The 14618-nt window shown below is 36.7% G+C and overlaps 2 protein-coding genes across 2 annotated transcripts; one reads left to right on the plus strand and one right to left on the minus strand.

The window, feature by feature from the left end:
* Positions 1–1324: 1324 nt before the first annotated feature.
* Positions 1325–6565, plus strand: LOC122415882 (zinc finger protein 3 homolog). Its single transcript, XM_043428410.1, has 7 exons — positions 1325–1875; positions 2356–2908; positions 3129–3396; positions 3578–3943; positions 4128–4320; positions 4406–4630; positions 4891–6565. The coding sequence occupies exons 1-7, from the start codon at positions 1753–1755 to the stop codon at positions 5131–5133; spliced, it is 1971 nt and encodes a 656-aa protein (XP_043284345.1). The 5' UTR covers positions 1325–1752; the 3' UTR covers positions 5134–6565.
* Positions 6321–13087, minus strand: DNApol-alpha180 (DNA polymerase alpha catalytic subunit). Its single transcript, XM_043428409.1, has 13 exons — positions 12891–13087; positions 12585–12785; positions 12115–12418; positions 11748–12027; positions 11074–11538; positions 9003–10713; positions 8671–8810; positions 8379–8584; positions 8011–8272; positions 7473–7817; positions 7126–7374; positions 6755–7033; positions 6321–6675 (listed from the first exon to the last, which is right to left on the minus strand). The coding sequence occupies exons 1-13, from the start codon at positions 12904–12906 to the stop codon at positions 6637–6639; spliced, it is 4497 nt and encodes a 1498-aa protein (XP_043284344.1). The 5' UTR covers positions 12907–13087; the 3' UTR covers positions 6321–6636.
* Between the last annotated feature and the right edge of the window lie 1531 nt (positions 13088–14618).

Below are 14618 nucleotides of genomic sequence, written 5' to 3' on the forward strand. Positions count from 1 at the left end.
TTCATTATCGAGATGTGTGTTCTCTTTTATTTCCTTTTATTTTCACTTCGCATATTCACTCGTTTTCAATACACCGGCTTCGCTTAACTGTCACTTTTTGATTTTGTACGAAAAAAATTTATCGAGGTTATATTCAAACGTTTCGCGTTTAAATGCGTAAGTCATGAGTTTTCACTGGGAGCAGAGGGCGAGTCATGCCCTTTGTTTATTTGCAACCGCCCCAGCCACTTTGCGCGCATTCGGAATTTCAATGCCAAATGTTTGCTCGGAGCTTATACACACATTTTTTTTAGAACACGGACTATACGTGATCTTCTGACCGTTTATTTCTATTTGACAAACATATCTTTCTCTCTCTCTCTCTCTCTCTCTCTCGCTCAGCGAGAAAATCGCCCTCGGGAACTTTCGCTAACACTACATTTGCTGTTGAATTATAAATGAGCACGATGACACTACTAGCTCGCTCTTCCGGTCGCTTTTTTACATCTCGCCGAAATGTTGTTGATGTACAGAGCTTTTGCATTTTTCAATGGAACCTTTTTTTCTAAAACCTCCCATATAATATTTTTTTATTCACAAAAGTAAATTTTCAATTTTATTGAGCAAGAATTTCCTTTCATTTCCTACGATAAATTTGTATCGTATAATTATTTTCAATGTCTTAAAATTTGACATTGCGGAGGCCGTTACGTTTCTTCTTATGCATATAGCGAACGTGCGTTCTGAAGCTAATGGAATACTGCAGGTGACCCAGAAACTTCACTCAAGAGAGTTCGGTCATTGCCCATAATTATAATACTCAATCTTCTCTTGAATTTCGATATAAAGATTGAATTTATATACATTTTGACGAGACAAAAAGACCAGTGAATATAATGGGTTTCGAAATTAACCAAATGGCAATTTGCAAAGCGATTCTGATTCAATGACCAAATAGGTCAACATTTTGGAAATATTCCAAAAAGGAATTAAACACACCTGTTTTCTCTGAACCTCTTATTTTGTCAGATTGAAACACATATTTGAAATACGCATGAGAATACTCGTCTTTTTTTCCTTCGGGGGTTCAAAAAGTAGTAAAATTTTAAGGACCTACGTGGGCGAAAATTGGGAGGCGAGGTACAACGAGTATTGAACTAAGAATAATGCTGAAACTACGGAATGTGAGAAATAGTAGCAGCGAGAATGACCGTAATAATTCGCTCGACGATACGACGATAAAAACGTTGTGCTTGAGGGTTCGGTATTTATACGCTAGATGCCGTTTTCTCGATTTCATATTCGCGCATGCGCGAGGCCGGAAGACTTATTTTATTTGTTTTCCAATTGCATATATAAAAAAATAAATTACGAGATGATTGTTTTTTTGGCAAAAATAATGTCACTGCATGTGCGATTTTTCGGTTCAAACGGAATTATCCTAGTGGAAGAATAACTTAAATTAATGATTACGTTTTGTCCAGTGACTCGACGACATCTAATGGTTAATTCGCAAGTGTTGAAAAAAAAAAGACAAGTATTATTATCCTATTGTTGCGGGACGAATGTAGCCAACATGTCCGCTTTGCGAATTGGCGTCTTCCTCCGTTTTTTGTTTACCAAAGTAATTATTCCGTCAACTAGTTAATAAAATTTTGGTTAAATGGTGCAAAGTTTAGTGTCAACGAATATTCAACGATGCAACGATGTTCCTGGTTAATGACGAGTGCTCCGTAAAACACGAGTTCTCGTGGTTATAACAGACGATTGAAAATGTCGGAATCTGAGCTCTGCCGGCTCTGTGCCGAAACCAAGGACGAGCTTATCGGAATTTATGATGCAGAGGGACAGAAGCTTGCAATTGAGGGAAAAATTGCTAAATGTTTGCAAATTCAGGTAAATCAAGGAATTGTTTATTTGCTACGTAACCTTAAAAAAATGAGTTTTCGTGGAGCAGGTCATGTGGGATATTCAAATAACACGGTCGAAACCGAAAATGATCGAACTCATAAGTTTGGTCATTTTATAAAGGTCAAATATATAAAGAGGCACATTATAAAGTACATTCATTGATAGAGGGGCCAATGTTGAAACAAAAAAATAATGATTCGTGCAGCAGATTTTAATGGTATGCTTTAAAAAGAAAAACAATAAATATTATCAGGGAAAAAATCTTACAACAAATGACAGTATCCTCAACCTCATAATGTTTAAAAGTCTAAACATTTAAACAAATCAAAATTTAGTTTGATTTGAAAATTTGAGAAGAATAAAAAAAAATGTTGGTGAATGGTTTGAGGATTACTTTTCATTTTTTGTTGAATTATGCAATGTTTGAGAAGTACACTTTCAAAGAATGTAAATGAAACATTTCAGGTAGTAATAACGGACAATCTGCCTCTTTCCGTGTGTTTCGATTGTTGCGTGCTATTGAATCAGTGTAATGATTTTTACGAAAAGACGAATCAAGCTCAAAGCTCTCTTCGCCAATTACTCACAGAACCAAAAAGCGAAGCCCTTGCTGCACTCGAGCCAAATATTGAGTACATTGAAAAAACTGTTGAATATCCAAAAGTTGAATCGGAAGAGGTCGTTGAGGAATTTTCTCCCTCGGACAACTATGTCACTGAAACGGTTGAGGACATGGGAGATGAATATTTCCATGATGAAAATGAAGACAGCGAAGCTGATGAAAAGTATAAGGATTTGCAAGAAAACTCCAAGAAAAAATATAAAAACGAGGAGAAAAAAGGATCGGGCAAACAAACCAAGAAAAAGTTGAAAAAACGATCACAATCAAGAAAAATGTCTAATTCTGACATTGGTGCTACAAATTCTGAAAATGATGAATATCAAAGTGAAATTGGAAATTCCAACGAATATCCTGTGTCTAAGGCTGGTGTTAAGATTCCCGACAATTATATGACAGGTAAAATTTTGCAAAAATTCAATGAATTTTTTCAATTAAATTCATTTATCGAATTTGTATGGGAATTTAAATTTTTAGTGCATTATATTATTAAAGTTGCCATCCCATACTGTTAGAATCTGTTTTTATTTTCCAGATTTCAATTGTTTTTTGTTTCTGCGAGATGCATATTGAAGCATACATAACTCCGCAGTAAAAATTGCACAATATAAATTTTCAGGCACGGATTCCGACATGGAAATGATCGAAGCTCGAGCTGCAGAACCTACGAAACCCGGTAGAAAACGGGGCGAGGGTTTAACTCGAAATCCCTGGTTGTGTACTGACTGCAACGACAAAATGCCGAGTCTCGAGATGCTCGAGGAACATCACGAGACTGTGCACAATCAACAGGCCAAATACATGTGTGTCCAATGTTGTAAAATTTTTGACAAGTATTATGGATTTCTTATACACGTCAACAGGCACAAAAATAAATCTAAATTCAGGTAAACAAATATATTTTTATTTTTCATTCATTCTCTTCTTACTAATAAGCTTGCTGATAATTACAGTTTGTAAAATTGACAAAATTCGACATTTAAAGTGGGTTCCCCTTATTTGGTAACCCACTTGAATGGATTGGAGGAGCATTTTGAAAAATAGAAAAATAATTTAATTTTATTTCAGCTGCGACGAATGTGGCAAATCTTTCGTACATAAGAAAGTCCTAGATTCTCACAAAGCGGTGCACAGCGAAGAACGCCCTCACGTATGTCAAACTTGTGGCAAAGCTTTCAGGCAACAAAGTGCATTGTACATTCACGGTCGTTGTCATTTGCCAGAGACAATGAAGAATCGTTTTCCTTGCGATCAATGCGATAAGAGATTTTCTACTAAACCAAATCTCGTGACTCATCAACGAATTCATTCGGGAGTAAGAAATTTCACCTGTGACCAGTGTGGCAAAAGCTTCATACAAAAAGGAAATCTTGAGGCACATTTCCTTACACACTCCGCCGACAAACCCTACACCTGTTCACAGTGTCCAAAAGCGTAAGTTTCAAAATAATTTTCAATATTTCTCCTTTTATTTTTTTTTATTTTGAAAAACATCGAAGATGGTTGACTATATCGCATCAATAATCAATTAAAGATACGAATAATTAAACGTAAATTTTCTGCAGCTGCCCGCGTTCAACATTTGTTGAAAATTCAAAGAACTTTTACACTATTGCAGTTTCAAAACGCCTCTTCAATTAAAGAAACACGAAACGGTGCATACGGGAGCGAAACCTCATCAGTGTGCTGTTTGCGGACGAACTTTCCGGGAAAAAGGAACGCTCAGAGAACACCACAGGATTCACACAGGTGCCATGCCTTTCACCTGTGAATTTTGTGGAAAATGCTTCCGGTTCAAAGGGATATTAACCGTAAGTTTTGATTCTTACCGATAAGCAAAATTTTAGTTTTTTCCTAATTGCTTAGGTCATGAAAAGCCATATTCTATCTTTCCAGACTCATAGGAGACAACACACCGGTGAAAGGCCTTACAGTTGTTTGGATTGTCAACATCATTTCACTAACTGGCCTAATTATAACAAACATATGAAACGACGTCATGGAATTAATACATCACATACAAAGTACGTTCCGCAGCCACAGCAACAATCACAAACGCAACAACAAAACGAATCAGAGAGTTCGAGTGCTTTGCCTCGACAGACGCCGGCTACGATTCAGGTAATTTTGAGTCATTCAAGTGTCTTATTAGCTATCTAACAATCGAGATTTTGATACTTCCCTCATTTTCTCACTATGTTACAATAATTATCATCGGATCGTTTATTTCGGAGTCTATCAACCAGTCATTTTGACTCGATAATAGTTTGAAATTGCCACACTTACATCTCTACCAAAATTCAGTTCCATGAAGAATGGAATCGTTGGCAGTTTTCGTTCTTTCCCTTATTCCATTTGTTTTAATGAATGAAAATTTTTAGGTGATTCAGGCGGTGCCTCATGCTTCGATATCGCAGCCAATAGTTGTGCAATCTGTACCAACGACAACTTCGTTCCCAACAGAAGTGCCGGTTACTGGTCAAGATACAGCATTCCGTGAGCGAAACACAACGACCTTTTTCAACACCGTACCGTTGCAAAATTTGTTACCGGGTAATTTGCCACATTACAATTTTTACAACATTTCGAACGTGACTGAGAGCGATATTATTCAGCACAGGTAAAAAAACTACTATTCTCCTGGATAATTGTTAATGGAGTTTTATACGAAGTTAAGACGAATTTCGAAATATTTCGAAATACGACGAATTCGTCATCGTCGAAGCCTTCGTTAACGGTGTATTATACATTTGCGATCACTTCAAATTATTATCAGCTCTTGACAATAGCAAATTATTTTTATAAATCTGTCTATAATATTACGATTTACATTATCGTATTCAACATAATCATTCGTCGATAGTCCCGTAAATTTTTATAAGGCAGATACGCTACCCATGCTTTTTCATTCGAATTCATTTTTTTTAACAATTTTGGTATATCTGAAGTAGATTTTTTTCGCGTCATATCAGTGAAGTTATTAGCACTATTTCGGCCGAGTAAAAACTCATTTTTTCGTTTCAGATCTGTGTCATAACAATAAGTTCAAAATATTTTTTAAAACATATTTTTATGTTGTTGAGTTATTGTATTTTCATATGATTCAAGTGATCATAATATTTGTTTGTATGAATCAACGTTACTGTTAGTTTCTTGCAAAGTTTCCAACAACTTTTTGTCGCTATACCAAATTCCATGATTCATCAGTAACTGAAAAGCCCTTTTTTAAAGTCGTTAAATTCAGAATAATTGAAGTACGCATTACAGTACTTGAGTTTCTTCGTGGAATATGTATTTTTCTGAATCTTTCTCTTGACATCGAAAATCGAAAAATAGATTTTCCTAACACTGCAGGCTGATTTGAAATTGAAGATTCTGTCACTAGCAAAAATCGGCTGAAATGGATAAGAGAGCCTCGTAAACATTTAAAACCAGTAAAAGTACTTTGTGTATCTGAAATTCGTCATAAATTGTTTGTTCATCGAGAGCATTGTACATACGAAATTTTTGTTTCGGGTAGAAAATTTTATCGCGTTATAGTATTGAGAAACTCAAATATTTAATCGAAAAAAAAATGTTACAAATCCTCCTACCAAAACTGCCATTTGCAAACATTGTCGTTTGAGATTTGAACCGAGAAAACCTCCCTCCGTTCATTGATCCTTTGCTCATCATAATCACAATCGCTCATAACGAAAAAGAAATGGAAAAAATTCCTCGCAAAAAGATGTATAAAAAAGCCGAGTCGCGTGCAATTTACAAGCAGCAGCCGAAACAGAACTGATAATCGTGGTTGTACCGGTGCATCATGTAATGTATATTTGAATTTTATTCGTACATATTGAAACAACGAAAAGTAAGAAAGAACATGCGATTCGAAATTCGTGCATCATATTCATCCAGCGAAGAAACGAGAAGAAAAAACAATAAACGTCATTTACACTGTACTCACTTTTAGCTGTAGGACTTATTACGTACGTATTGTTATAATTATTATTATCATGTTTTACTGTACATCAGACTCTGAAAGTTGAATGAATTTTCTTTATGAAAATATTAGCTTCTACAAATGATTTATTTTACACGCGTCTCGAGGAAAGGAAGAAAAACTGAATGTCAGCAGTTTATTACGACGCTGCAATTTCCGTTGGTTCTACGTCGGGGATCTGTCGAAAAGAAACAAAATTTGTGATAGTTTCTTTTTTGGTTGGCCCGTGTTTGAATTCGATTTTTGAATCCACTTACCATTTCGTCGTCGGAAAAATCAAATTGAGCCTCTTCTTCTTCCTCTTCGTTGACGGGAATCACCGCCAAACTTTTTTGAAAATTCGAACAAAATAGCCAGTTGAGATCGACCAGTGAATATGCGCTACGCGCCAATTGTTTCTCGACAAATTCTTTGAGATGATCGTAAACCGATATCATTTCCGGTATCGACGGAATCGTGAACTTTTTGCCGGCTTCGTTCACATCCAAGAGCCGATGAAAATAATTTATTTGTTCGTAGAGACTAGTCTCGTTGTACTGAAAAGCAAAATGAAAGGAATTAAAAATTGAGATCGTTCGATACCTTGAAACGTGAATTTAAAAAACTTTACAAAATGAGCAATAGTTACCACTCTGTGCATGAGACCGTCCTTGCAAACATCACATCGAGGATAACAACCACGAACGTTCATAGGTAAAAATCTCGTCCTGTTCGAACAAATTGGATCCTCGCACTCGAGCCAATCAGCATAATATTCGGTTATGTAATATCTAATTTTCAGATGAATTTCGTTTTGAATAGATTTTACATTTTTGTACGGTGGCAAATCGCATGCGGGATTTGAACAGCGAGCAAGCGCTGGAAGTTTCCCAGTAGGCTTTAAAAAAAAGTAAAAAAATAAATTTTATCAATTCATTTCTTTTGTAAGATTAAGATTTCCATTTGATTATATTCAAAGAAAATTCTTCTACTCACGAAATCAGCGAAGAATTCTTTTATCTCGATTTCGGTGTTGCATTTATCGTTGCGACACTTAATTTTCAACGGTATGCAATAATGAAAACGTTCCTCGTTCAGCGACGAAGGCACCGGATTTTCTACCTGCTCGTGGATGACTCTCTTTGATTTATAAACATTCTCAAGACCAAGATGTGTCGACAATAATACGTCGTCGATATTCTCGATCGGTTCACAAATACGCAACACGACAGGCAATATTTGTTGCAAAAGGTAATAGTCGATATCTATTTTCAACGTATCGCTCTTCTTAAATTCGTCCACGTGATATGCCCTCTCAGTTGCGGATCTTGAAGTTCCATCCTTCCAACAGACCGAACGATTATTGCTCTCGTTTTTGTGTTCAGATGAAATCGAAGTGAAATTTATTGAATAAGAGTGCGGTTGTGATTCGAAGATGGAAATTTAGCGAAGTGTAACAATAAAAAATCCACTTATTCGAATTCTAAGCATTCAATTGTTTGGATGTGTGAAAATTGCAAAAATGTAAAATTACCTCGCATATTACATAAGGCACAGTGTCACCAGCCTTCCACATACGTCCACCCTCTTTATTGAGCCTGAGAGCGACCGAAACGTGTGCCAGTTTTTTTGCCGGATAATCTTTTGGGTTTTTGGACAACTGTTTTGTCACGACCAGAGATGAAAGGGGTACTTGAGCCGAACGAATACCCGCGGCAACGGTTTGCAAGATTTCGAATATTTTTTCTCGTCTCGAATCATTCGACTGATCGGTAAACAATTCATCCAATATCTTTCTGAAAAATGGATGACTCGTTAAACAATTCCATTCTTTTTTGAGAAGGCTGTTGATCAGTTTTAAAAAATTTTGTTATAATTGAAAAAAAAAATGTTTATTCTTACTTTCCTGTGTCGCAGGCCAATTGACACCAATCCCTTCTCACGATATCGAGACCTTTGTGCTCCATCGTCGTCTCCATTTTTCCATTCGGTAATTTTTTCAAAATTAGTGCAGCATACTTTTTCTTATGTAACAGCAACAAGTACCTGAAAACTCCATCGATGTCCAATTCGATCATTTGATAGAGTTTGTTCACTTCTTGCTTGATCTGTCAATGATTTTTGTTCGTTAGCGAGTTGTTTCGTAAGCAACAGATAATTTTTTTGGAGAAATTGAAACATAGAGCTCTCCTACCTTTTTCGCTATGGCAAAAGTTTCGTCGTAATTGAGATTATTCGTGTTAATCATTATTGAGTCTGTGTCACCATAAATGACTTCGAAGTTCAACTTTTCCACCAAGGATTTCGTGTTTTGCAAAATTTCACGACCTTTACCTGCAATCAGTCGAAAATATTTTGAAATCAAATTTCGAAATTCTAGAAACCATAGAAAATCATTTTTGTTTATCGGAAATTTACCAAATCTGTTTTTAGCTCCTATTGATACGTTCAAAGACCGACTTTGAATAGAAAAAAACTTAGCAAAATCTAATATTTTACAAAGGCAAAAAAATGGTGCAAACTCACTCGTGATCAAAGCAGCCATGCCTTTGGCATAAAATCGACAATGAGAAGCGCCCAAGCATCCGTACATCGAGTTCGCGGTGAGTTTGAGAGCCATTTGTCTTGTGTTGTACTGCAGTTTGAGTTCCGGTGAGATATTAGGAGCGTTCATGAGTTTCTTGACTTCGATTCGACTCTGAACGAGCTTGCGAATTTCGGTGGGAACGATGCCGAGGGGTAAATCAGCGGTGGGAAGATTCAAGTTTTCCAAGTCATCGTAAGCTGCGCCAGGAACGGTGGTGAAGCACAAGTTGTATTCTTGAATAATGCTGGGATAAAGGGAATTGAAGTCCATCAGTAAAATGAGTTTGTCATAGAAGCCTTTTTTCGGTTCAAGCACCAAACCACCGGTGTAGGCAGGTTTTTTCCTTTTCGAGGCGGTTGGATCGGTGGCTTCTTTAGTTTTTGGAGCGATACGTTTGTCCGGGGTGATGTAGTCTTTTTGGAAGAAAGCATGAAGTAAAAGAAACTCGTTCCTTTCAGCACGACCGCCGGCAAGAGTCCTCGACAAAGTGTTGCCAGCGAGACACGTGATTTGTACGGCAAGCGGCATGACGTTGAGCTCGAACAAAATCGTGAGAAAGCTGAGAGCCTCGTTCATAGTTATTTGCAAAAGTTTCTCGATTTTGTCAGCTTCGGCGTAGAACTTGGGACAGTCAGCAGGCTTTATTTCCTTGCACTCGTTCTCACTTTTTTTGAGGATCGAACAACAGAGTGATTGAAGATCAAAGCTACGGACTTTGACGCTCAGCTCTTTGGCGCTCAATTGTATATCAGAAATTGGTCGTCCGCAGAAACAATGGGCGAGGTTGATTTTTCCTTTGAAAAGGGGCATAACGTTGCGTCTCAATTTTCCGATTCTACTCCAATTTTTAACTTTCAAACTCGATATCCTGTGCAGGAGTACATCGAATTGGAAACCGCAGTCGTAACCGACCACGAGATCAGGATCGGTTTTTTCTAAAATACTGAGAAATTGTTCGAGCAAATCGTACTCCGTTTCACATTTGAGGACCCGGGTGTTCTTCGTTTTTGATAGAAGGTCCCGAGCGTGTCGTGGCCATGGCATGTCGCGGGGGTGAGTCACGAGGCAATAGTGTTGCTGGAAAAGCGGCTTTGGCGGTGGTTTGTCAATTCGGTAATCATTGTGCAACAATATGCCGATCATTATGACTTCGTTCTGTTGACGCTTTTGGTTCAGAGACATTCTTACATTCAATGTCGCCATCGACATCGGAGGTATCGGCAATTTTTGTTTCGCATCTTTATCTTTGTACACGGAAATGTCTTCGAAGTTCAAACAATTTATTTGCGACTTGCACCAACTCGAAGGATTTCCCGATGGCAACGGCTTCTTCACCTCGAGCCAACATGGACCCTTAATATTCGTCTCGATCAGGAATAACTCCAGTGCGTTCACCGATGTTCCGAACACGTGCTCAATCGCTGGACCTTCATAATTCACATCCATTGCTGGACACGTCGCCGGATATCGAATTTCAACGTATTCACTTTCTCGTGGCGTCTCAGCTCGTTCAAATGCGTACAATTTTGTTACGAACTTTGCCGCGAATTGAGTTATGTTCTTCTTCGTCGCCCACTCGTTGAACTCTTTATACACGTCGTGCAATATTGTTTTTCGCTGTTCCGAGTCCTCTTCCCCTGAATTTTTGATCTGTTGAAGATGTTAATTTGTTAAGTCAAATCTCAACGGCATTGAAGTTTCCATAATTAGAACACAGACAACGTTTTCTCGATCTTATTATTTCTTAAGCTGAAATATTTTTTCATACTTAAAAAGTTTCATTAAAACAGTTAATCTATTGAATCAGGAAACAAAAAATTTTTTCTCCTCAGAGCTCATACAAATAGGATTGTCTGTGTGATTTATCCGTTTGTAGAATGTTTACGATGATTCGAAAAATGTTATTTTGTCAATTCATCGGTAGAAAACAGCAACAAAATTTCCGTAATTGAGATCATGTTAATGAGAGTACGTACTATGAGAGAAAATTGAACGTAATCGGGAACTTGCCTGTTCTCTGGGTAAAAGATAAATGCGACGAGGAATATTTTTAACTTGAACACAACATGAAACGTAAGCTTTGGTTGATTCGTCGTAAGTTTTTCCGAACAAATAAACGACGCCTGGTTGTTTGTACTGATCTTCATAGGCATCCCACCAAAAAAATCGAAAACTTTTTTGGTCGTCAGTTCCATCGGTTTTATCTGTGACTGGTGGAACTATTTCTGCTTCAACGTTACTCGATGAAACTTCTGCCTCTGTGAGCTGTTCATTAAAATCGTCTGCCCATACTTGATCCATCATTACAACTTCCATGTCATCGACTTTTTGGTCTCTGAAGCATCCAACGGCTTCTATCTCTTTTGGTGTTTTTGACTCTGCTTCTGTACTTTCCGGTTGAGTCATCGTCTTTGCTGTACTTGTTGGTAAATTTTCTATGTTGAGTTCTATTTCATCGAAGTCTAAATTGGAGAGCTGTAATCCAATAGATTAACGAATAAAATAAAATTGTAGAACTGCTTGTAGAAAAATTTACGAGACAGCACACAATTCACAAAAAAAAATAGATCAGAAAATGTTTAATCAAACATCACGATCAAGAATATAGTGGGTGCGAGCGTGTGTGGGTAAAAAGAATTTAATGTTTTGAATGTAATATCAATGAATTGACAAACACTACTAACGTCGTTATCATCGAATTGATTGGATTCATTTTGTGGTTCGGGAGACAAGCAACTTTCGATTGTACAACTCTCATTATCAACCACGTCATTCTGACTTAAATCCGTTTCGATTATTTGACTTATGCTCTGTTCAGAGCTCGGGGTGTGAACTTGTTTCGTATTGTTAATTTTCTTTTCTTCCACAGGCAGAGCAGGTTTGATTTTTTTGCAGCTTTCAAACATTGGTTCAAGGAAGTCATCGACGTCCATTGGTTTGGCTTTTGTCGCTGGTTGTGATTTTCTGAAAAAATAGTTTCACCAACGAATGAGCTAGAAAATTCCTCATTTTCACTGCAGACTAAATATTTTATTAGTAATTCAAACTTACGAAACTTGAGCAGTTGCAAATTTATTCCTGACTTTTGTGTCTTTCCTTTTTGCAGCTGGTTCATCTTTTTGAAGTTCGTTCATGAGATCTCCCAGAATATCGTCATCGTTCAACTTGTCATCTGCCTTTTTCTTTGATGGCATACTCATCAACATGTTTTTTATGTTACCCTTGCTTTTAGTTTCATCTTTTTTACGTTTCCTTGGGCCAGCCAAACTGTTTTGTTTTGCCGCTTGATGGATGCTGTCGTCGTCAAGATCGTCATCAAAAATCTCACGACCATCTTCCACATATCCACTTCCGCCTGATTGGCACAAAGAATTTTTTAATCTAATATCCATTATAATAATTTAAAATGTAGATGGCGCAACAATCTTCTAATAAGACGGAAAAATAAACAAAAAATATGTTGAAAAATAACATTTTTTCAAGGATAAATATATTTAAATTATTTGGTGAGAAAATACTACCATCATCAACGATCCAGTCATCATTCTGTCGTTCCATAACAGTTTTGCTGTAAATTTTTTCATCGACTTCATCGTAAACATTGTCAACTTCTGAGACTTGATACTTGTGTTTGCTGCCCTTTAAGTTTTTGAGTTTCTCCAGAGCGGACAAACGACCGGTCTTGTCATTTTTTTGACGTTTCGATCGGCCAGACGATGTTGCTGTTGAAGGAAAAAAATCAAGGCGATGTAGATCGTCCCCATTATGAAATCTTTAAGACTCACACATAACCTTAAAAAATAACGGTCTAATTTGTGTTTACTCACGTTCAGAATCATCCATTTCGTGATAAATTCGTAATCATAACACGATAAATATAAGAATTAAATGGAAATGATCCAGGAGCAGCAAACGATAACGTTTTCAGTGTTTTTATTGTTTGTGAATTGCGAGCTCTACTGTAAAATTCGAGACTCAAATCAGAAATAATGTTTTGGCGGGAAAGCCTTGACGACGCGGTCAAACGCGCGGTCACCACCCCAAGCGCTCATCGCTCCTGCTCATCCTGCGTGATTTATCAGTTGTTCAGTCGGTAAAAATTCTGCTGCACGTACACGTTTTATTCCGAGTGTAGGCTGATATTAGAAAGAAAATATGAGTTACACGCCATTCTCATTTTATCAGAGAACAAGGTTCTCATAAAATCAAGGGTGTCCGAGTAAAACGTGTAACCACTTTGCAGCTATCTCTCTGTACAAAGAATTCTGTTTTACTATACATTTTGTTAAAAAACGATTTGTGGTAAAACTTTTAATTTTTTTTTTTAATTTTACTTTTTTAAATTTAAGGAGGGTAGATAGCGACGATATAATGTTGCCATACTAAACCATGTTAAATACATTAAAAATTTCAAAATTATAAGAATTTAATACAATTTAGTGAACATATTCTTTAGTGCCAAATTTGACAATACACATTTTTTAAGATTTTCTTCTGTACAGTTATCGAGTTATCGATCACTAAAGTTCACATGTACAAGCATAGCGTACATTCCGGGCATAAGAAATCTGCTTTAATGCGTAATTACTCGATAACTAAGCAGAAGAAAATTTTGAAAAAAACTGTTTCTTCGCACTTGATGTTGAAGAACATTATCACCAAATTTGATCAATTTCTTATCATTTTGACGAATGTATAGCCACCCTCCTTAAGTATATATTTTTTCTATTCTATGTATTTCATGGAAATATTTTATTATTATTTATAATAAATAACCTGTTAAACGTTCATCTGTGTATTATACAGTGAACGACGAAAGTATTCGTACAGAGGATATGTTAAAACGAAAATGTCCTCTGTACGAATACTTTCGTCGCTCACTGCATGCTTATTTTCATATCCTCTATTCCAATAAGTATCTTTTATGAAAGTCGTTTTGGTAACCATTTTTGGTTAACTATCAGATAACATGAACTAGTATGGGCGGGTTGTTCAAACTTCTAGGTAAGCCTATCTGACAGTTAAGATGATCGATCAGTCGGTAATCACAATCGTGAGTGCGAGAGAGATAGCTGCAAATTTTGAAAAGGAAATTTTTCCACATCGTTCGTCTGATCGAAAAAATAAAAATGTCATTGGATTTTCGCGATCGTGCTGCGTACGATGACATTTTTATTATTTTAATCGGACGAACGATGTCAAAGAGTTTCAATTTAAAAAATTCGAGGTGTGATTACCGACTGATCCGTCATCTTGAGTTAACTTTCGGATACGAAAAAATTATCTGCCAAGTGAACATTTGTAATCAAATTAGTTAGTATACCAAAACGGCATCTTATTTTTGGACGTCCGAAAAGACATTACATATTTTTTTGGTTATCTTTACGTTGCTAATCACATATCAAATTGCTACTAGGGGAACCGAGTAGTATAATTTCATCGATTCAGTCTTGTGTCATCGGGAAATTTCGCTCTCGCAATTTGTAGCTATCTATCTCGCACTCAAAGAGGAGAGATATCACACTGATTTATTCTTGAAAACTTTAAAGTTTCAC

Source organism: Venturia canescens, chromosome 9, assembly GCF_019457755.1.
Source record: "Venturia canescens isolate UGA chromosome 9, ASM1945775v1, whole genome shotgun sequence".
Lineage (NCBI taxonomy): Eukaryota > Metazoa > Arthropoda > Insecta > Hymenoptera > Ichneumonidae > Venturia > Venturia canescens.

Excerpts from the sequence above, each read along its gene's own strand:
- LOC122415882 (XM_043428410.1), top strand. The coding sequence starts at position 1,753 with ATGTCGGAATCTGAGCTCTGCCGGCTCTGTGCCGAAACCAAGGACGAG. Across the intron at positions 1,876-2,355 it reads CTAAATGTTTGCAAATTCAG|GTAGTAATAACGGACAATCT; the intron begins GTAAATCAAGGA and ends GAAACATTTCAG. Across the intron at positions 3,397-3,577 it reads AAAAATAAATCTAAATTCAG|CTGCGACGAATGTGGCAAAT; the intron begins GTAAACAAATAT and ends ATTTTATTTCAG.
- DNApol-alpha180 (XM_043428409.1), bottom strand. Across the intron at positions 8,273-8,378 it reads TTGGCCTGCGACACAGGAAA|AAAGATATTGGATGAATTGT; the intron begins GTAAGAATAAAC and ends TCCATTTTTCAG. Across the intron at positions 7,818-8,010 it reads TGCCTTATGTAATATGCGAG|GATGGAACTTCAAGATCCGC; the intron begins GTAATTTTACAT and ends GTCTGTTGGAAG.